Raw genomic sequence first — 24,027 nt, 5'->3', positions numbered from 1 at the left:
AACAGTGAAAAGTCTCGAATTTTCGTTTAGAGCGTGTTGTTTTAAAGCTACTTGAAATGCAATTTGTGAAGGAAGTGCAGAAAAATGTTCTGAGAGGGGATGAGGTAGACAGAGAGAGAAACAGCGAAAGAGAGTGAGAGGGGTAGATAGAAATATATGTATATAGATAGGGCAAGAAAGAGACACAGGAGAGAGAGAAAGCAAAATAAATGTGTAGAGGAAAGAGATATGTGCAAGAGATAAAAGAGTGAGAGGGAGAGAGAGATGGAGAGAATGAGAAAAGAGGGAAACCAGCAGCGAGAAAAATAATGAGAGCTGGAGAGGAGGAGAGAGATAGAGAAAATGAGTGTTAAATGTGAAAAGAGATATATAGGGAAAGGGAAAATGATAGGGATAAAGACAGCAAAACAGAAAGAAGAAAGAGAAAAAGTGAAGACATGCAAGGCAGAGAGAGAGAGAGAGAGAAAGAGATTGATAGAGAGAGAGAGAGAGAGAGGGAGAGAAAAGGAAGAGAATGAGATTTATATATACAGAAATAGTGAGTAATATAAAGACACAGAGAGAATTTTAAGTCATAGAGGGAGACACAGAGGGAGGCCAAGGACAGTAAAAAGCACTGGCATGTTCAAAAAATATGTTTATGCCTGAAATTGTTGGCATATAAATCGGATTACACAACCCGAATGGGATTTTTATTTGCAATTAGTTGTTCAAGTCTTTTCAGTTAGCAAATAAAATAAGCAAACGAAATCTAAAGAATTCTACTGCTCGAGATTGCCGGCAAATTCCAAATATTTGAGGTCAAGAGTGTCTCCCCATAATGAGCCCGCCTTGGTCGAAAATAAAAGCAAACTCAGGTCCGGCTGCAGCTTGAAATCTGCTGAGAGGCGATTTAATGCACAGGTCGTATTAAGTCTTTGTTAATCTGCAGAGATTCTCGCAAAGTTCTGCCCCCCGCCCTGCCACGCCCTGTCCCACTCTCTCTCTCTCTCTCTCTCTTGCTGCTTGCTGGCAGTTCCATTAAACGTTCCATGGGCATTAGGCAAAGTGTTAAAATTATGATCTGTTAAGTGTCTAAATACGCACACAGAGCCAAGATGTGCGACTGCTTAATAGATGATGCTGGTGCTCGTTGCTCTGTGTGTGTGTGTGTAGTGGGGTGGCTGGGGTGGTGGGGTAGTTGGGGCTGGTTTCGTTTGTGCCAACGTCGGAGGGTTGTCCACTCATTCATTGAATGCCGCCGTTGGAGTGTGTATTTAAAATGTCATTTTGTTGTCAACCTCAGACTTCTTGTCTTATGTCAAATTATAATTATGGCGCCATGCTACTAACGACATTAACACAACAGCAGCAGGAGCAGGAGCCGCAGCAGCAGCAGCAGGAGCCGTAGCAGCAGCAGCAGGAGCAGGAGCAGCCGTTTGGGGGCTGCTGGGTTGTGTGACGACAGTGCCATTAAATTGCCTATGCGCAGTGTGCGAACCCTCTTGGCACTGACTATGGCAATGGCTCTGGGCTTTGCTTCTGGCTTCATTATCAGCATCGAAAGTTAAAATGCAGACGAGCCAGCGGCAAACGTAACATTTTCTATTACACTTGGCAAAATTGTAACGTTAAACGTTTGAAAAACTTTGTTTTAAAATCACTTAGCGTCTGCTTCACACACACACACACACACACACACATATACACGCGCGAGCACACACACACATGCATAGTTGAAAAGGGTGCAGAGCTTTTCTCGTCGCTGTCGCCTTTTGCAAAGTGGTGATAATTTTTGCTTTGTTGCGAAAATTACAGCATTTTAACCCGGCTTCTGGCTGCCTGTCAGCCAGCAGCCAGCATCCTGTTACGTCCCAGCTCCCTGCTCTCCACTCGTCCCACTCCTGCTCCTCATCCTCATTTTCTTGCTCATTCTTTGCTGTGCTCTCCTTTGGTTTGCAACGGACGCGACTTGTGTCGACTTTTAATGGTTTTCATCTTATTAGCAGGAAAGTTCTTTGCCGCCGTTGCCGTTGCCGTTGCCTTTTGTTGCCACGCCCACGCCCACGCCCACACCCACACCCACGTCAGTGGGACAGTGCACAAAATGGCTAACAGCAACAGATTTATTTGCAATATTTGCTCATTTGGCAAAACGCCGTCGACGCAACATTCAAGTCTTTTGTCTTAGCCACTTTGTGCCCCATCGGCCTGTCGTCTCGCCTGGCGTCTGTTGGCTGTTGGCTGTTGGCTGTTGGGTGTTGGGTGTTGGGCTCTCCTTTAGCTTACCACTTCGTTAGTTTGTTGACGCTTGCTGTAGCTGCTGCCACGCCCCCTCGCCAAAAACCAACTACCCATGGCCGCTGCTCGCTTGTTGCTCGCTCGCTCGCCTACGACTTGGCCTGGCTGTGTGGGGCGCATAATTAAAAAAGTTTCATTTCATTTTGTTGGTTTTCTTGGTTCGTTTCGTCTGTTTATGTTCATTTGTTTTCTTGTGTAGGTTTCTTGGGTTTTCTTCTTGACTGCCGCATGCCTTATACCATTTGTCGCCTCCCGCCTCCCGCCTCCTGCCAGCCGCCTGCCCCCTGCCTTCTGCCACAAGCAGGCAATATATTTGTTGGCCGACCCTCGCTGGATCTTGGGTGGCTCCACTCTTCTTGTTGTTGCCGCCCCTGCCCTAATGATTGCCGCCCTCCAGCATTTTTTGCATGCTTCGTTTAATTTAATATTAATCTAAGAACTTTGTTTGCTCTTCGCGTGTTATTCGTGTCCTTCTGCAGCAAAAGCTTGCAAATGAGTTACGGTCGGGCCATGTTTCCAATGGGCAAGCAAAACATCATTCGCATCATCAGCGAGAGTCACTCTCCCATTTGGTTAACTAAGTCAAGTTTCGCTCATGAGTGTGTGTGTGTGTGTGTGTGTTATAGCTGATTATCGAATATGCCAATAATGTTTCTTAGCAAACACTTGAATTATACATACATATGTATGTGTGTATGTCTCTATACATCAGTCTGTAGATAAAAGATTTCGCTTACTCTATGAGCTTGGAAAACTATTTTAGTTCAATGCACGTTTTAATTTTTGTTTATAATATATTTAAAGAAACGAGTTCTTTATATGATTTACTGTATATATTTTTATCTATTGTAAATATTGATGTTCCTTTTGTATGTATAATTTATTTTTTTTTTCATATAATTAAAATAAAGAAACCCAATTTATAACAAATTTTTATGTAAATAATTCTATTTAAAAAGATTTTTATTGTGTTGTTGTGTTTATTTAATTTTTCTTATAATTAAAATAAAGAAAAACAAATATCATAATTGATTTATATTTGCAAATTTTCTAATATTTTCATTCCAAAATAAAAAATTGTAGATTTTTTTTATTGATTAATATCTCGGAACGATTATTTTAAAATGATTTTACTTTGCCTTTTTTAATTTTTTTTTTTTTTTTTTTTTCATTTTAATTTCATTAATTCTTTTTGTATTCATTTTACACACTTATTCTATTTTTTTCATTCGAAAATAAAAAGTAGATTTCTTTTATTGATTGATTGATTCGGAAACAAATATTTTCCAATGATTTTACTTTGTTATATTTTATTTTTAAAAATTTATTTAAATTATTTTTTTTTATTAATTTTACACACTTATACTGTATATACTGTATACTTTAAAAAAGTTATATATTCTTATTAAAAAATTTTAATTTCCTAATACAATTTTGACTTCTATGTAGCAGTATGTCTAGAATTTTTAAGAATTGTTCAAATTTTGTTTAGTTTTCTTATTTCGGTGCTCAAAACATAAAATCCTAATATTGTTAAGGTATACCTTTAAAAATTATATGTATTTTTCTATTATGAAATTCTATATTTTAAAGATTTCCCTATATTTTCATAAATTATCTCATAAAAAAACAATATACTAACTAAACTATATACATTTAGTACTTAATTGATATGATTACATATTTTGTCTCTTCGATATTGTGTCGTATACCTAGTATTTCTAAAAGTATTTTAACAGAGAATTTCTATAATTTCGTCTCAAAAGTCGCACTCAATTAGCCCAGCCGAGCTGAGATGAGATTGTGTGTTCGTTCGGACAAGGTTAAACGCTTCAGCTTCAGCTAAATATTCATATTTGCTGATTAACTCATGCGTTTGGCATTCAAAGTGTTTGCGCCACGCATTTCGTATTTGCGCCCCTTTTTCGAATGGAAGCTAAGGAGTGGAGTGGAGTGGAGTGGAGTGAGCGATGTCAGCGATTGCGCTGGGAAATGGCATTTTCATTCTTGTTCACAATTCGAAAGTTCATGCCTTATGAATATTTCAAATATTTCAAGTTTTTGGTCTGGGCGTGGGCGTGGGCGTGGGAGGGCATGGGCGGGGGTGTGTGCGACAGCCCAGTGGGGTCCATTGACGTGCTGGCTGTTATGGCAACTCTGGCATGCGCAACCACTATATAGGGTTGCCATGCCAAAGTTACTTAATATTGCAGTTCACTGTCTGACCAATGCATTTGCTAACAATCAGACAAAGACACACATACACACACACACACCCAGCCACACCTGCGAACGTTGCCTGGTTAATCAATCAGTTCAATCATTCAATCATGTATTGTCTGCGCGGCTGCCGTGTTTAGTTAATGATGACTTGGCCAATTCAGTGCGGGCTAATTGAGCGTGAGGCATGCTGCACATGCCACATGCACTTCAGTTCACAAGTGCATGCGATATAATTGGACAACAACAGGCAGAGCCTGTGAAATGGGTTGGATAGACTTCGATTTCGATTTCGATTTCGATTTGCTTTAAATCTTGTTTTATACCCAAATCACATACTCAATCCCTCCCATCCTCTCTCTCTCACTCTCTCTCTCTCTCTCTCTCTTCAAGGTAAGAGCTTTACGCTGACAATTGTCATCTCAACGAATCCGATACAGATCGCCACCTATACGAAGGCCATCAAGGTAACGGTAGATGGGCCACGTGAGCCACGCTCGAAGGTGCGCCATCAGGGCTTTCATCCGTTCGCATTTGGACCACAGCGTTTTGGCCCGGATCCACTTATGGCCGGATTACCCTTTAAGTTGCCAGGTATGTAAGCCGCTTCCCTCCTTCCCTCAGTCACCCCTCAGTGCCCCCAGGCGCCACGCTGCTCGTTAGGCCAGGTATTGATGTCGTTACGCACGATAAGCCCTAATCATTTGTTTATAGAAACATGTCTATTCTAAGGGTTAAACAGCAGCGAGGGGCGCATTAGCTTCATCTACTCCATCTGGCCAGAGGCAACGGAGACTTTTTTATTAAAAGCGGATCAGATTACTTTATTACGAAACTCAGCTGATGACAGGCAATTAGATATGCCTAGCTGTAAATTTGGCTATTATCCAAGTCAAATGCCAATAAATGGATTAAGGGATTGATAAATAAGTAGAAGATTTACATTGCATGAAATGGAAATCGATTACCCTATAGAAAGTATTTAAGAGTTGGCTGCATCAACATTCACTTGGATTCTATTTAGATGCCACTAGAAGAGAGAAGTCTGATTAAGTGTGCTCAGAAAGAAGCAGACTATAATATCAGACCTACAAGTGATTTAGTACTTAATGAAAGGGGAGTAGATTTCTATATGGAAGGTGTATAAATATAGACTTGGACTCTTGCTTGAGTTTACGAGCTTAGACAGTCTTTGTTTCTTTAGCAGGGACCGCAAATAAGAGTTACGCATTTAAAAAAATTTAGGGTCAAAAGAACTCCCAAGAAGAAAGAGAAAAACACACAAGGATTTCTTATATGGCGAATTAAAAAAAAAGATAAACTTTTATTTGTAATTTTTGATTAAAAAAAATATATTTAATTATTAAAATTGATTTTTATGATAAAGATTAAAAATAATGATTACAGAACAATTTTTATATAAAAATCAAATTATAACTCTTACTTTTGATTTTTATAATAAAATCAATATCATAAAAATCAATTTTAATAATTAAATATATTTTTTTTTTAATTTATCAAAAATTAATAATTATTCTTTAATTTTTTCCTATAAAAATTATAATCGTTACGATCCCTGCTCTTTAAAAATGATCAGACTTATAAGAGGTGGTGATTTAGTAACTTATGAAAGGAAAATAGATTTCTGTATAAAATTTGTATAAATTACTTATCTTGCTTTATTCCAGGAGATACTCTTAGACTCCTAGGAAGGAATCATTCTATATTATAAGACTGAAAAGTCGTGTGTTAAGGGAGTACTGTATGAAAGCGGAATTGCTCTGGGGATGTATATAGACTCTAGACTATAGTGTAGACATATATTCAGACGAATGGTAAATACATATATCTCTCTAAAGTACAAGAGTATGTAGTGTTAAGAGAAAAGAGTTAGAAATCTTGATTGAAGCAGAACCATATTCAACTTTTCTGCAGGGCTCTCGAGTCGGGTTTACAATTCGACAAGTAGGTGTATGTGTGCTAAAAATGTGATATTGGATTTTCTATAGTCTTACAGCCAGAAAGTTTGGATTCATATTTGTAAATTTAACGACTAGATTACATTTTACATTCTCAATTAATATGCCAAAAATTAGCAATTAAAAATAAAATAAATAAATAAATAGGAAATTCGAAAAATGTAAACGTTTTGAAAATTTTTAAAGTTTTGAAAATTTTAAAAATTACAAAATTAAAAAAAAAATAATTTTGAAATTTTGGAGCTCTAAACTGGAGCAGTTAAGTTATTGGAGCGACCTTCAGGACTTCTGAGTCCTGTTCCCAAGCTATTAATGAGTATTATGCAGTCGGTGGCGCCCTACTGCCTACTACAAAGGCTTTACTTGTTCCTATGTTCCTATCAATATAATTATGAGATGCATTGCTCTACTTGACACGCTAACTGCATTGACATGAATTTATGATGTCTTGAAAGCAACCAGAAGACATTCATCTATGACGATTGAAACTATAGAGTGCCAACATTCACACTAACTCTACCACCTAATCTCGCTACAAATACTCTACCTTTTTGGGACTTCAGGTTTTTTTAAGTCATAACCAGTTTTCGCTGGCACTCGTCGTCTTAGAGCTGTAGCTGCGTGCTGGATGGCAGCTATCATTAACAGTCGAAGGACATTAGCATACGGACGATGACAAATGCGTGCTCAGGCAGGCGCCGGGCCCTGGCGACAGGCGTGCTAACAGATTCGCGCTGCCTTTTTGTTAAACCCCAATGCATCTGTTTGCCCTATTTATGCGCCCATAATGCACACACACACACACAGACACACACGCGCGCGCGCATACATAGGGAGAGAATAGAGGCGACAATTATATAACAAAACAACAGCTTGAAAAATCCATTAAAATGATTTTAATCCTTTAACGAGTCACAAAACGGCAGCGGCAGCGGCAGCGGCATCAACTTCGACTCGCACAATTCGAAGATGAGCAGCAACCCCCGAGCCATCAGCCGGAGTCACCTCCCCGCAGGCAACCCTTAGCAATCAGTGCGCGCCCTCGGTTCGACAGCAGCAGCAGCATCAGGCGCAGACTTAAATTATTTTAAAGCGCGCGGCGCGACTGTTGCAACAATAAACACGCGATATAACCAGACTGCGAACAAGGATAACGACGGCACGGCAAGGACAATGCCGAAGACTGTGAAAAGTCGCTGCTGTCGCCGTCGGCATCGGCATCGGCATCGACTTAGACAGCGACAGCGACAGCGACATCGAAATCGTCGCCTGGTAAACAAATCCCGTTTGATACGCTTTGATTTTATTAAAATTTAACAATTTCACTATGAAATTTATGAGGCGACAAGTGGGTGAATGCCTCGCTAGGTGGTGCAACCACCACAGCCATCACCACTGCCACTGCCACCGCCGCCCCCGCTGCCCTCGCCCAGGCCGCTGGCACCATTCATTTGTCTGTTGCCCGCATTCTGCTGTCTGCTGTCTGTTGTCTCTCTGCTTCTATCACTTTCCCTTTTGCCTCGGCTTCTTATAAACTAAGCCAATTGAAATCTTGACTTTCAACATTTCCAATATGAAGTTTTCGACAAAATTTTTCCAGCTACACAAACGTAAATTTCTATTTGCTTTACCAATTGCATTTCACAGGATCTTCCATAGTTTGTTTATGCATTTGTTAATTGCCTTTGGTTTGTGCAGTGTGAAGAGCAATATGATTTATAATCGAAATAACGTCGCATAAACAGCATTAAGTTTGCTTGAATCTGCTCAAAGGTTTTTAATTTGATAAAGCAGAATCAGATGGCAGAAATTCTCAATAACTTAAATTGCATTAAACATCATGAATTTAGTCTGAGAGTAGGAATCTTATTCTCATTTAGTTCATTTATTAAGCTGCTCCATAATTTGACGTAGGCCATAGCAAACCGATTCCTTAAAAAAAAGTGAAATGAATTGAAATTTAATTGAAGCGATTCTTTTCTTTTTATGGTTTTTAATATTCATATACATATACGTATATTTAAATAAATAAAAAAATTCAACCTTATAGTTTGTATATATAAATGAAATCAATACAAGAACAAAATTGCCTAAATAAGAAAATTTATAGTTTTATAATTTATTGAAATAAAGTATAACCATGCATATAATTTCAAATTTTGAAATATTCATAAATATATAAATATTTAATATACATAAATATTTAAAAATTAATAAATAATTCTAAATAAAATAGAATTAACAGTTCTAAAAATTAATAAATTTTTATAAAATAATATATCATATATTTTTAAGAATATTGATATTCAATAACTTTATTATTCAAAAAAAAAAAAAAAAAAAAAAAAAAAAAAAAAATTATTATATTGTATATAAAAAAAAATAAATATACATACATATATATAACCTTCGGAAATCGGCTAACTGCAAATGAGTCGTAATTTCCTATTTTTTTTTTTTTTTTTTTTTTTTTATGAATTCAGGGTATAAGCACTAAGCGAAGACAATCAAAATGGGTTTTGCCTAGATACATGTTCTTAAAGGCTCTTAAATTCAATTTAAAAAATTTTTAACTGAAGTTTTTGTATTTATTTATTTATTTATTTATTTTATTTTTTTTTTTTAAATATTTATTCAACACATTCTAAATATTTTACTCATATAATTTTTAATTTCCAATCTCACTATTCCTTGTTTTCTAAACAAGCTCACATATTTCTGATATTTATTTAATGTACTTGATTCTATTTTTGCAACTAAAATACAAATATAAGAAAATCAATAGCATATGAGATACATATTTATTTTTCTGTCTTTGCTTAGGATTTGCTTATTGTTTTTTAGTTTCTAAATGAGTTTAGTTTTGTTGAGGAATGTTCCGATACAAGCTGGAGCAGATCATTTTTTATTTCATTTTATTTTATTTATTTTATTTTTATTTTTTGAAAACTTTGACGCCCCAAAAGTTTTTTGCTCTTGCGAACCGAAACTGCAAAGTGACACAGCAGCAAAAAAGTGTCTCAAAATTACATTAAAAACTAAAAGGCTCTAGCCATGAGTGTGTGTGTGTGTGTGTGTGTGTGTGTGTGTGTAGTTTTGGCATACACAAAATGTAGTTGACACTGGAGTGCTGCGTGTCACAGAAAGTTTGCCAAATGATTAAAAGGACTCGACGCTGGTGCCTGCTGCCAGGAAAATAGTTGAGCTGGCTGGGAAAAAGCGAAGCCAAGTGCTTTTCTTGATGGAACGGAATAAATATTAAATGGCGTCGTAAGCAGGGCACATTAGTGCCACGCCTCTAGCCATACAACCTCCTCCCCCCCCCTTCCCCCTCCACCCTCAGACCCCGCCCCAGGCAGTTTGGTGCTGCCGGAGTGCAAGGTGCCCGCCCGGGGGCCACGAGTCACGAGTCACGAGTGTGTGGAAAGTGGAAAATTTGTAACTTCCGCAACGGATATCCTGTTTCATACACGCGCGGCCTCTCCTGCGTGTGTGCGTGCCAGTGTGTGTGTGTGTGTGTGTGTGTGTACTCCGGCAAGCCTTTTGAAGTTGCCTTCATCAGCTACAGCAGCAGAAGCAACTAAAAAAGTTTCGCGTTCGCGTTTTTAGTGAAAATTATATTAAAATTTTGTGCTTGATGTAATTTATGTCATAAAACCCATCTGAGAGTAGACACACATGTGTGCATAATTACACATAGACGCTGTGCATGTGTGTGCGTGTGTGTGTGTGTCCGTATGCGGGTGCTAATGGTTTAAATTAATTTTCAGCTTGAAATCATTTTCAGCGCATTGTCTTGAGCTTCGCAATAACAAGCTAGCTGCTCATATCATATATAGCTACCATATGTATATATACAGTATATATATATTTATATATATTTAAAATTTCGGGCAAACGTATTTATTTAAAACCCTTTTGCCGTCAGCCGCTTTGTGCTGTTTGCCTTGCAGGACCTTGCACGAGGCCGCACGTCAAAGGCAGTGCAAAAGGCAAAGGCAAAGATCAAAGTGCGCACCACGCACATCATCATTACACACACACACACACACACACACACGCTCCAGTCTATTTTTTACTTATTTATATATTCACGTGGAGCCTTAGGCCTATGCTTAAAGCTAGAGCTGTGCATTTTTTATAAACTGTTTTGCCCTATTCATATCTAAATATATATAAATAAATATATATATAAATATACATATATTTTTTAAAATAAAATCTTTTCTTGAAATCCTTATACAAGAGTTTCAAAGTGAATTAAAAGGTGCATTAATGTTTTTGAGTATTAAATTATGGACGCTTTTATTTAAAATAAGCATAGTTTAAAATTTGTTTAAATATAATTTTTTTATATCCCATATTTCTATTATATACTATCTTCATTTATATTTGCTGTTCTATTCTATTTTCAATTTTATTTCAATTTTTTAAAATATTCATATCTATTATTTTTTAAATTTCTATTTAATTTCTTTTCTAAATGCCTACAAATTCTTTTGTTCATTGTCCACTTAAATAGATTTATATTTCTATTTATAAAATTTCATTTTAAAATATATTTGACCCAACATGAAAATATACATTGGCTGTGTTTCATTGAATTTGAAATTGACTTGAAATATTCAAAGTCCAAAATTTATTTTTAAATACATTCCTATTCTGCCTTGTCTAAGGAAGCGCGATAAAGACTTCCGTAGATAGATCAAAGATCTCAGTATTAGATGACTTAAATAAGAGTTAGGGACAAAAAATAAATAAATTACATAAATTACTCAAGCATAAGCCCAAGAGAAGAACTTTTTCATCACAAACTCTAAAATGCCTCTAAGCGCAAAGAAGTTCCAATAAACTTGGCCAAATGTGAAGTCTATCATATGCCAAGTATATGATTAAATAATGATATAGAGTCTATTTAATACATGCAAATGCCTGCAAGGGTATTCAGTGTTTGCCCTGCCGACTGTGTATCAATGCTTTGCTTCTTTCTGCTCTTCTTCTTTTTGTTCGTTCGCTGCCTTTTTGGATGCTTCGAGTAATACATATAGAATCGCATGAGGCTGCAGATGTAGGCAAAGGGTTAAGCATTATGTCTTTAAACAACTTGATAAACTCGCTCGCTTGGGCCCGGCGCCCTTGTTGTTGTGCAAAAATGAAATGATTTAGTGCAAATAATCAAACATGCAGACAGACAGACAAATTTGCACAGTCATCGTGAGGCTGGCAGCTCCGTGGGGAAGGCCTACAGCTCAATTTGGCTGGCAAAAAGGAAATTTTAAAGTCATCGTCCTTGCTTGTCCGTGGCCCTGACTGTGAGGGCTGTGGGCCTTCACGGTGTTTGTGTGTGTCTGTGTGTGTGCGTGTGTGTCGTTGCCCCCCAAGGACATATTACAGCATTGATTCAATTTCATGTCAATTTACGTGTCAATGCGACACTAATACGCCAAGGGTCGTGGCTATTGCGGAAAGCAGCCGAATGCCCCGTGACCCCGTGAGTCCTGACCCCGCTGCTTGACATGTGGCACGGCTCGACGCGACACTCCGCACTCGACACGGCCGCCGATGGGTGGGCGGGCGGCGTCGGGTGGCCAAGGTGTGCATTTAAAATTATTTATAACATTTGCGAAAATATGTTTGCCAAATGCCGACAACTTCGTAGTTGCCGCCGCTTTGCAATTTCTTTTTGCCGCGCCCCAAAAAGTATGCTACGTTTTTTCATTCCTTCTCTTTTTTTATTTTTTTTTTGGTAATAACTTGCGGCCTGTTACGCACATGGCCGATGCGTGTGCGTGTGCGTGTGTGTGTGGGTGGGTGAATTGGAATGTGTGTTACGTCAACCCTGGCAATTCCCCAACCACCAGCACCACTCGCATGTGTTGACAACACTTGTGTAACGGTAAATTTGTGCGTATTGTGCGTGCGGAGGAGGCGGCGTCAGAGTGGGAGTAGGAATGGCAGTGGCAGTGGGAGTAGGAGCAGGGTTCGTGGCCGGGGTGCTGGACGGGGGTGGCAAAACACGCTTCGACTTGGCTTTGGGTTTGCCAATTGAAACTGGGGTCTTTTTAAGCTCGTGTCATGCCTTACAAAATATCAGCAAATTTGCCAAAACAATTTGCAAAGCTACGGCAAATACGTACGTGTAAATACTGATATGACAGCCACTTGACAACAGCAACTGGCTCAGCGATTGATCGGGACCCACTCACAGCTCACCTGTGGCGGTGCTTAAATTGAATCGGACTACGTCTGCCTGCTGCCATCTGCCTTCTGCCTTCTGCCTTCCGGCTTCTGGCTTCTGTCTTCTGTCTAGCAGCCACAGCTGGTTCAATGTCTTTATTAAGTGAAACGATTTTACAAATTGCCAGCATCAGCTATGGATGCCAAAGCAGGATGAGAGAAAATATCGATAGCCAGCGAGAGGAAAGCGAAAGCAGATAATCATTTTAAGTCAGCTTTGTATGCTGAATAACTGTTTGTATAATTAGAAATATAGGAATATAAAGAGAAATATAAATATAAATAAAAATAGAAATCCTGATTATGCTAGGCGGAGATATGCTAGTATGAAAACGATATATAAATACATACTATAGTCAATATAATAGATAAATCTCTATTATTTTCTAATTATTTTTGTGATTTAAAATTATATTAAAATAAATATTAAAATTAAAAAAGAAATAAATAAATAAATAAATAAAAAAAAAATATATATATATATATTTATATAAAATAATAATAGTAACAAAATGATGTTAAATAAATAATTTAATTAAATATAAACGTATTTATTTATTTTAAATAATAATGATACTCAAATTAATTAATTTTTGTGTATTTATTTATTTATTTATTTTTTATTTCTCTATTATTTATATAATTATTTTTTGCCGAAGCGAACAAAAGCGTCATTTTAATGGTATTAATAATGGTATTAAAAAAATAATAGTACTTTTTTTTATTTAATTATTTATAATAATATAGGAATATAATTATAAACAGCGTACACTTTTTAATCAATAATCTAAACATATAATATGACTCTTGCAAACAATTTCAGTATTCGAATAAACTAAGAAGAATAACACTAAATATAATAAAAAAATATACAATTTATAATATTTTTTTATATTTTTTTTTATTTGAAATTATTAATTTAATGATTCTATATATTAAATATAATTAATTTTATTTATTTACAAGCCGAAGTCCTCAGATATATATTTTATAGATGTGCTTTAAAATAATGGAAACTCTACGTCTAAATAAATAAATAAAATAATAGAATATATGATTAACTATCATATTCTGAATAGAACTAATAGACTCAACGAGATTAGTTTTTAGCATTGTTTCGCTTCTTCACATATTTCTGCTAATTCCATTAAAATGAAAAGAATCTAAAAATTAAATCAATTCGAAGGATAAAGCTAAAAATATGATTTATATGGCAACCATAGGTCACTTTTAAAAATACCATTGACAACTTGAAGTCTCCAGAGTTAGACGGGCATTCGTATTATGGGCTATGGGTCTCTGGCAAATTATACTTAAGTGAAGTCTGTCCAATGCAGAGTCAGTACAACAGGCACTACTACTTGGAATATGAATATTAAATATATAGCTGATTTTACTAATTTACAAAACGAAACTGAAGTCTTCAGCTGCTGCACAAAATCAATAGGCTTAAGCCGAGTCAGTTGATAGTTTATACTCTAGAAGCTAGACATTGCAGATGTTACCACACACACACACACACACATATACGCATACACACGTCAGGGTTTTATCATCATCATTATTATTATTGTTGTGAACTTTAAAATGTAGTAGTCTTTGCTCTTCCAGAGCCGCTCGCCTTGGCTTTTGTTTATACTTCGGGCCACTTTTGTTGATTGCCCAATAATATATATATATATTTATATATATGTATATAGAAGAGCATAAGAAAAACAAAGGCAGAATCCGAATTTAAAAAAAGGACATTTACCGCAAAGTGCGCACCAAAGTAACCAGCATTTGGAGCATTTGCTGGAGCTGGCGAGCGAGCACGCTGAAAAGTAGGCAACAGAAGCGCTCGTTGCTCGTCGCTCAATGTTGTTGGCGCTGCCGCTGCCGCTGCCGCCGCTGCTGCTGCTGCTGCTGCTGCTGCGGCTTCGCTGTCGTCGCCGTCGGCGATGGCAACAGCAACAGCTACAGCAACAACTGTTGGCGCAGGCGTCAACTCTGAGCGCAACTCAACGCGCGCTCTCGCTTTCGCACTCGCTTTCTCTCTCTGAGTGAAATTCCAGCGACTGTTGAAATTGAGTCGAGCTGCTTTTTGAGCCATGTACTTTAGTCGATTTCCCCTGATTCGCTGGATTCGCTCAATGTGCTCTGTGTGCGTGTGTGTGTGCGTGTGTGTGTGTGTGTGTGTGTGTGTGTGTGTGTGTGCCACCCACCACACATTGTGGTGAGTTAGGGGGCGACTTGCTTAGGCCACGACGACTTCTACGCGTTTTTTAGCCAAGTCGCTGGCTTGTGGTGAGAAATTGTTGCGCGCTGTTGAGCTCATTTCTTTTGCCTCTGTTTTGCTCTTGCTCTTGCTCTCTTCGGCTTCTTTTCTGCTTCTTCCTCTTTTTTTTTTTTTTCTTTTTGTTGCCTTTGGCTTGAGCGCCTTTCGTTTTCATTGCGGGCTCGTCGTGTTGATTGGATAGGGGGCGGGGGGTGGTGGGCTGGGTATTGGGGGCGTTGCGCTTCATGCGGCAAGTGCCTGGCGTCGAGTGGAAATGCCGTCGGAAAAACGTCAGCGCTGTATTGGCCGACGGCAAGTGCGCTTAACGCTAAGCACAGCTCGTTTCCAGGCAATGGAATGATGATTTAGCAGCCGCTGGAATGCCAATTGATCCATACACATACAGGCACACATACATATATACATATGTACCCTTCACAGATTACAGCTCGGTCAGTTCTATATAAAATAGATTGCAGACCTCGCACTCGTTCACACATAAGCTGCAATGAAATTTCAGACGTCTTCCCCATGCCCCCAGCTCATGCCGCAATGTGGTGCACAAGGATACAACAACAAAAAAGAAGAAAAGTGGAAAAAAAAAACCAAAAACAAAACAAAAACGAAAACAAAAAAAAAAAGCAAAAAAAAAGCGTGGGAAGTTGGACGCATGAAAGCTTTTTGTGGCGCACCAATAGCACCGCGTTATGCCCCGCTACACAGACACTGCCTCACACACACACACACACACTCATACACACATAGGCAAACATACACACAGAGAACACGCTCACTCGTGTATGGGGGCTGGGCTATGGCTGCCACCACACCGAAACCCAACAAACGTCAACAGGCTGGGCGCCCACCTAGCCCAACGGCCCAGACGAGAACGCCCGACTCCGACGAATACCGTTACGTGGCGTGCCGAAGAAAGCCCGACCCCAAACTGACACCAAGCGCGGCTAACCCTTTATCGCACATAGGGTTTCCTTACAGGACCGCATATTTAGGTTTTTGTTATGGGGTTTCACTGTCGCCATCCTTGGTATGCCTTCATGCGGTCTTTCTCACTCTCTCTATCTCTCTCTCTCTCTCTCTCTCTTTCGCTCTCTTTCTGTGCACATGTGTGAGTGTGAGAGTGTGTGTGGGGGGGGGGGGGGGGGCTTGGCCACTGCCCGCAAACACACACACACACACACACACCAACACTAACACACACTCTGACACACATTCATATAGTCTGGGTTACCAAAATCGACGTGATGTTATATTATATGGAAACACAATTTGCTCAATGTCTGCCGCCGCATCCGCCGCATCGAAGTCTTCGTCGTCGCCGTCGTCGTCGTCGTCGTCGTCGCCGTCGTCGTTGCCGTCGCTGCTTCACCGTCGGGTGCCGCTGTCAGCTTCAAATAATTCTCGAGGGCGTGGGCGTGTCTGTGTGTACCATTCTGTGTGTATGTGTGTGTGTGTGTGTGTGTGTGTATGCGTGTGCTTGTGATCGTCGCAGTTTTGTGGGCTGTTACTGCTGCCATTTTGTGTGACACAGCTGAAATCCAGCAAATATGGCCCCAACCATATGCCCCAGCTGGCGATGTACATAGCTGGCGTCATATACCTAAATAGTTTTATCTCTCTATACATACATACATATATACATACATATATAAATATCCATATATATGTATATACGTATGTATGCATGCATATTTGTGTGTATTATCGTAAAAAGGAACAGTGGGTGCACTGGGCCTGCTAATGGCATGGATACACTCACAACATTCTAATGATATACAACTAAAGTAAATACTATAATTAGTGCTAGTGCATGATGATGATGAAAATCAAGAGGCAGAAGAGATTGCCAATGGAGAATACAAATAATACCACATGGGGAATATGTTTGACATGATAGTGATAGATACAATTTTAATATGACTATTGTTATTAGGAGTGATAGAGAATTTTTAAAATAGTTGTAGTTATTACTTTTACTAGGGTTTATTAATTGAAATTTAGAAAAAATTTTTTTTGTTCCAAAATTTTTAGCTGTTTATTTTATCTATTTTTTATTTCTTTAAATATCTGTTTAGTGATATATGAATAATATATTTACATATATATTTAAAATATGCAACATTAATTGGATAAATAAAAATAAAAATATTTATATATATTTTGCTTAAAATTGTTCCCTTAACATAATATCAGATAATAATAATATTATAGAAGCAACACAAAATTTAAAATATATATCTTAGAGGTAAATTTTGAAAGCCACAATATCTGAATTTTGAAAAGAAAAGTAGTTTTTATATCATTTTTAGTATATTTTTAAAAAGCTATATATGTAAAATATATATTTGGATTCTATAAAAATTAAAATTAAAATAAATAAATAAATATTAAGCAAGGTAAAGTTGATTAACAAAAAAAAAAAAAAAAAAAAAAAAAAAAAAAAAAAAAAATCTATATAATACCAAATATCTTACAAGAAAAACAAAACATTCAATCAATCAAATATGCAGTAAAGTGAATATGATTAATAACTTATTCTTGGCCTTAAAACAATCATAAGAACAATAGTTGTTAAGTATTCTAGAAACGAAATCAATTGAAAAATTTCAAAATAAATTCGAAATTCTTTGAGGCATTCACAGCAAGCAATGTCCATAAATTGAATTAATCATAAATGTCTTCCTTGAGTGAGCTGCGACTTCAACTATTGTCAATTGCGTTGTTTGCAGTAAGAGAATGAAATATAAAATAAAAATAAAAATATGAACAGCTCAAGTTTTCAAGATCTCAGACAGCCAACAGTGCAGCAGCGGAGCAGCGGAGCAGCAGCAGCAGCAGCAGAGTTTGACCTACTTAGAGACACTTGTACTTAGCAGCGGTATCAAGTGTCATATGTGATTTTGAATCAACTTCAACTTGTTGTCTAGTTCATGAAGTAGTTGTAGCTGAAAGTATGCCAGAAGATAAGGATAAGGATAACGCAGCATGCCAATCAAGTAATGCGCCAGAGCAAATATAGCCTCAGTCTTGTTGTGTCAATGAATGTGCGTCGCGTCTTGGATGCCAGTCTCCGTCTCCTCCGTCATCTCCATCTCCGTCTTGCACTGAGATTCAGACTCAGTCTCCTCAGTCTCCGTCTCAGTCTCCGTCTTCATCTCAGTCTCGGCCTCTGTCTCCGACTGTGCGCCCAGAGTCTCATTCCTGTGCTCGGTCCTGTGCCTGTCTGACTGGTTGGTCTGGTTGGTTCGTTGGTGGGTTGTTGGTGTCACATTTTCGGTGAAATTTTGGTTGCAAACTTTGGCAAAACTTGGCCAAGTATTTGGCCTCAAGTGCGTCAGAGCGGGACAGAGGCAGCCAAACCAGAGTACGACAGAGTCGTCTGGGCGCGACTGACTGAGCGAGACGGAGAGAGCCAAAGCGATTGCAATTGAGAGCGCGCATGTGGGCGGCGTATGTGTGCGAGTGTGTGTGTATGTGTGTGCGAGTGTGTATGTGTGTTGTGGTCGGTCTTCGTCTTCGACTGTGCGAGCAGAAGCGAGAGGCGCTTAGCAAGACGAGATTTTCTCAATGTCTGCTGCCTTGACGTTTTCTTAAGTACTCGCACACACACACACACACACACGCATATGTGCACACACACATAGTCAGCAATGAGTCGACTGTGCTTTGCTTAGAGCAGCATCTTCAGTCAGCGTCGCCGTCGACCGCGTGCTATGTGCGACTGCGGCCTGGCATTTGAGCCTCTTTGGCAGCAGCCCCTCCGCCCTCTGCCCTCTGCCTTTTGCCCCCTCTCTGCTCCGCTCTGCTCTCTCCTCTATCTCGCTCTATCATCGCTCGCTGCAGCCTCCTGCTCCAAGCAACACTCTAGACCCAATGGCTTGCAGCCGGAGCAGCTTCCTTCACGAGCCCGCAAATGTGGGCTGCCACTTGATAGCGACAATGCCGTAGGAGTTGGACCATAAGGGTCGAGACGACGCGTCGCTCCGGCAGAGACACACAGAGTGACAGAGAGAGAGAGAGAGAGTGAGAGAGAGAGCAAGAGAGAGAGAGGCCGTCCAGACGGTGCAACGACATTGTCGACTGGGATAATTTTAATGAATTTATTTAGGAGTTTACCTTCAGCTCGCTTCGTTGCTTGGGCTGGCTTTAACCTGACTCTGGCTCTAACTGGGGCTGGGGTCCTCCTTCTGGCCTGCCAGATTTGCCCAGGTAGCATCCAGCGCTGCCTCCATCCGTCCGTCCCTCCGTCCGTTCGTCTTGCCGTGCTGCTCTCATTGGGCGTGCACCGTCTGCTGGCTGAGGGCGACTCAGAGATGCATTTACATAAGCAGCAATATGGCGGCTTGTTGATCAACATGTAGACCAGGGCGGCGGGCGGCGGGTGGTAGGCGGGGTGCAGGGCCGCCTCTGGTGGGCGGTAATCTTGCCCAATGTTGTTTTGCAGCGACCAAAATGTGCGGCAACGTTTTTGGTCTTGCACAGTGGGCTATATGTGGTCGGGTCGGACGGGCTACGGTTTTGGGCTTGCCATTGGACTTGGCTCTGCTCCTGGACTGCGACTTGGAGGTGAACTCATATTTTGGCTGTTCGCTTTAACTTAGTCTTGAGCCACTCAAATTTGATGGCTAAAAAATGCAACAATTTTGAAAATAGCCTAAGTTTATTTTGAATTTTTTGTTTTCTCCCGAGCTTCCCAATAATTATTGAACTTATTTTCCTTTCCGGTGACTTCGGTGCAAGAGTTGTAATATCCAAGGCTTTAGGCGCTCGTCGAAGGATTTGCTGAAAATAAGCTCGAATTAAATGAGATATAATCGTATTATCTCCAATAAAAGTTCAGCTAACAGCTCAGAATCAGCATTCCTTGATTTGCTTACATTTTTGAGATTTGCATAGAGAGGCAGTACGTAATAGTTCGATTATAACATAACTCGCATACAGACAGACGTTGGGCTTGTCATGGAATTTCAGCTAAGGGAGTTTTCTGGGTAGTCGTAATAAGAAAATCATTAATATAATTAAAATTAAAGTTAGTTAGTTGATAATTAACATAGGGCGCCATGGCCGAGCAAAAAGCTAAGAATTTGAATCGACTTTCCACACAATATATATATGATATAGTATACTATATAATGTATGATATTAATATGATTATATTTTCATTTATTTTTTTTATTTTTTATTTAATAAATACTGAAAAAATAAATACGTTGACAGAAATAAAGCTCTGAGGAGAATTACGTATTCAAATTTGTTAAAACTGATGCAACATACAAAATAATTGCGAAGAAAAATATTCCCTTATTATATATATGTATAAATATGTGTAGTTTTTATTTATATTCCCTTAATATTACATATTTTATTTGCGTGTTTTATTAGTCTGTCTCCTATCACCCTTCCGATTTTTTTTTTTTTTTTTTTTTTTTTTTTTTTTTTTTTTTAGGATCAATTTTAAATTCTTCAAAAATTATTGATCTATTAGCAGATAACTTGACTTAATTTGTTTAAATTGGCAAAATTTCTTATTAAATATTTGAGAAATTCAAACTGATGCAGAAATTATATAGTTTTTTAAGATAAGTACGTATTAAGTAGATAAGTTAATAAACGATTTTAGTTTTTCATTTCAATTGAATATTAGAAATTCAAAGGGATCTCAACTTTTTTTTTTTTTTTTTTTTTTTTTTTTTTTTTTAAATTGCAATTTTACTTAATTTGCATTCTAAATGAATTAATCGTTGTTATTTAGCGACTTGTACTAGAGTATTAGGTATTAATAGGTCTTATGTGTATATAACTACTAGATTGGCTTCTAGAGCAGACTATACTACCTCATATAAGGGATTATCTTTATATTGAGATGAGCTAGACTGATGATTTATTTCTCTTCGATCTCTGGATTCTTCTAGTCTTCTAGCGAGAATATATATGAAGACTTTAAATGACATTTCTGGTTTGTGGGGAAAGAGAGATGGATTTAAAGCAAAGTATAATATTTGTATTTCATTTTAGATTTGAATGTGTATATGTGTATTATATTTAGAGCTTATCCAACTTATCATCATTACTGAACCTATTCTAAACTTGAGTTCCACAAGGCCTAGCCAAACAGATACTTGATGTTCATATATGTACATAAGCTACGCTTAGAAGTTTACCTATCCCATCCAGCTCCTCGGCGCATCTTCTACTCGTTTAGTTTAGATTTTCATGCACTTCATCTCATCTCTTGCTCTCTGCTTTGCAGGCTTCGCTCATCACCTGGTTGGGATGCACAGTCATTTGCATGCGCCCGATTGGCGAGCTCACATGGCGCTGGGCGGACGTCCGGGCTTTCCGGCTGGCCCCTTCTTCGCGCACCACCATGGCGCCAGCTTTCCGGGCGGCGCGACCGGCGGCCTGCGCGGTCTAAGCGGTGAGTAGTCAATGCCATTCAGACTGTTCCCAGTTTAATAAGCGATCTCTCTCCGACTTCGGCTCGGCAGACAATCAGCAGCAGATGGCGACAGTGGGCGCGGCGCACAGCACCACCAGCCCGGAGGGCTCTCCGACGACCACGACGAGCGCAACGCTGAGCGCCTTCGTGCAGCCGCCGGCGTGTAATGCCAGCGCTGGGGGATCGCCGCCGCTGATGCTCAGCAGCTTGCAGCATCACGACAATAACAACAACAACAGCAGCAGCAACATCGACGCGGGCTTCGAGAGCGACAGCATCTCGGTGACGGGCTCGCCGCGCAAGAGCATTAGCTCGCTGACGCACGACGAGGAGGAGCCGGATCCGGAGGCGGGACGCAGCCGCAGTCCGACGCTGCTCAGCGCCGATGCCAGCAGCGTGGCGACGCTTGTGGAGCCAGCACCAGGAGCTGGCAGCGGCGCTCTCGACGGCACCGGCACTAGTGGCGGCGGTGGAGGTGGCGGCGCCTTCACTGCCCTCATCCAGCGCAGCAAGAATCCGAGCGAACTGTTTGGCGGCTTCGCAGCGGCGGGCGGCGGCCACTTTGCGCCCACGGCGCACAGCTTCAATCCGGCGCTGGCCGCCCAGCTCTTCCTGCAGAGCCCGCTGCTGCCGCAGTCGAGCCAGTGGCTCTACACCCAGCTCTATGGCAGCTACAGCGAGCTGCCTTGGCTACGTAGCGCGGCGGCAGCAGCCGCTGCCAGCTCCACAGCTGCTCCACAGCCGCAGCCGCAGCCGCTGCCACAGCAGCAGGAGCCATCGATGCTAGCAGCGGCGGCGGCTGGCGCAGATGCCGACGGCGTGAATCTGATCAAGCGCTGCGTCACGCTGATCACGCACAATCCGCCGGATGCGGAGAATGCCAATCCGAATGCCTCGCCGCCAGTGAGCTCCTCGCGCCGTTCGCCCTCGCCCGTGGAGACCATCGATCTGGACGATGTCAGCACCACGTCGCGATCGGCCAGCGGCTCCAGCGGCGCCGGCGGACCAATACGGACGCGCACGCCCAAGCCGACAGCGGACGTCTGGCGTCCGTACTAGCGACTGGCGGCCGCCTTGCTGGGCACCTGCCTGGCGGGACAAGGACAGAGGGAACGGGCGCTGCCGTAGCGGTAGCTGGCGCAGCGGTCATTGGATTGTGAATTTAGGTCATATCGCAGCGTGCGAGGGTTGCGCCACAAGTATTAGCAGACGAGCAGTTCATATCACAGGCACAGCATATTAAGCAGTTCTAAAAGTCTAAAGGTTCAAGTTGTCAACTTCGAGCTCAGTTTGATTTACTAGAGTTTTTATTTCGAAAGGTCTTGAAGTAGGTAAAGCTAAGCCTAGAAACGGAAATGTCCACGAGTTAAACCTATTCCATTGATTTCGCACAAGTTCAGCTTAGACTCACAACTCTTTGAACACCCCTCGCACAGTGTGTACAATTTATGTGTGTTTTTTTTTAGAGGTCTAGATTAAGCCGGATCACATATCGAATTTAAACTAATTAGCATTGCCCAAATGTAGTTGACGAACGAAGCTTTGGGTAATTATTATGGTACTATATGTAAACAAACACTGACACACACACATACACATTATACATATATATATATAGAGAGTTACCAATCTGTGTAAATTGAGAAATTGAACATATGTATTATTATGCTCTCTAAAACTATTGCAAATATTCGTTAAGTCGATAAGGAAATACAATTTTTTTTTTGCGCAAAGAAAATATATATAAAAAAAAAGAAATATTATTAAAATTAATTAAATACATATATAAATCACAAAATATTTGAAAAATAAATCTAAGCACAATTATAAAAAAATATAAATAAATATTAAAAAATAAATAAAAATTGTATATAGTTTCTTAAGTAGCGTATCAAGTTTCGTTAATAAAATTTCAATTAAAATACAAAACAAATTTGAAATAAATAAATTAATTTCAGGGAATAATCAGAGGCTTTCAGTAGCTGGCAAACGCCCAGAAAACCAGACAGCAAATAAACAGAGAAGCGTATGTGTGTGCGAGAGAGAGAGGGAGGGAGAGTGGAAGAGAGTGGGAGCGAGCTGGTCAGATAATCAGCGCCGCCAAGAAAAGCTTTTAAGAAAATTAATTCGTATTTCTTTTGCACGGTGCTCCCGCCTCACCCCCTCGCTGCTCACCCCACCAGCCCTAATTTAAGGGGTTAAAACCGGGCCGGCCGAATTTATAGCCGGGTCTTGCAAGTTGGCTCTGTGGATAGAAAGCTGGCAAATAAAAAGTTGAAATTAATGGGCAAACTTGAAAGCGAAAAACGCCAGCCGAAGCTGCTGAAAGACAGTGAGACTAACCAACCGGTAAAGGGCATCACATACATACGTACTTGGGATATGGGTGCGATACTCTCTCTCACTCTTTCTATCATCCGCCCTCGCTCTCTCTCTCTCTCACGCTTTGTCTGTGGGATCTAGGAATTTGGGCATTTGCATGCACTTTGGCCCATTCAATTCGGTTCCAGTTGCCGAATAATAAATGAGCGCTAAGCGCATATTAAATTACGCTGACAGATTTAAATAAATAACATAATTAGCCAAGCAGACCCAAA

At 39.8% G+C, this 24,027-nt stretch overlaps 1 protein-coding gene across 3 annotated transcripts in view; it reads left to right on the top strand.

The window, feature by feature from the left end:
* RunxB (RUNX family transcription factor Runt related B) overlaps positions 1-23,657 on the top strand; it is a 43,702-nt gene extending 20,045 nt beyond the window's left edge. For all 3 annotated transcript variants that reach the window (XM_089474472.1, XM_018017167.2, XM_089474473.1), the window contains 3 exons: positions 4,894-5,094; positions 21,242-21,409; positions 21,480-23,657. In XM_089474472.1, coding sequence (XP_089330598.1) covers positions 4,894-5,094; positions 21,242-21,409; positions 21,480-22,489 — 1,379 coding nt within the window. In that variant the 3' untranslated portion in view covers positions 22,490-23,657. The remainder of the gene's footprint in view (positions 1-4,893; positions 5,095-21,241; positions 21,410-21,479) is intronic.
* The last annotated feature ends 370 nt before the right edge of the window (positions 23,658-24,027 follow it).

This window comes from Drosophila arizonae, chromosome X (genome assembly GCF_054131065.1).
Source record: "Drosophila arizonae isolate 15081-1271.41 chromosome X, UAZ_ARI_1.0, whole genome shotgun sequence".
NCBI lineage: Eukaryota > Metazoa > Arthropoda > Insecta > Diptera > Drosophilidae > Drosophila > Drosophila arizonae.
Note: the sequence above shows the minus strand (reverse complement) of the source record. Positions and strands in the feature narration are given on the sequence as shown.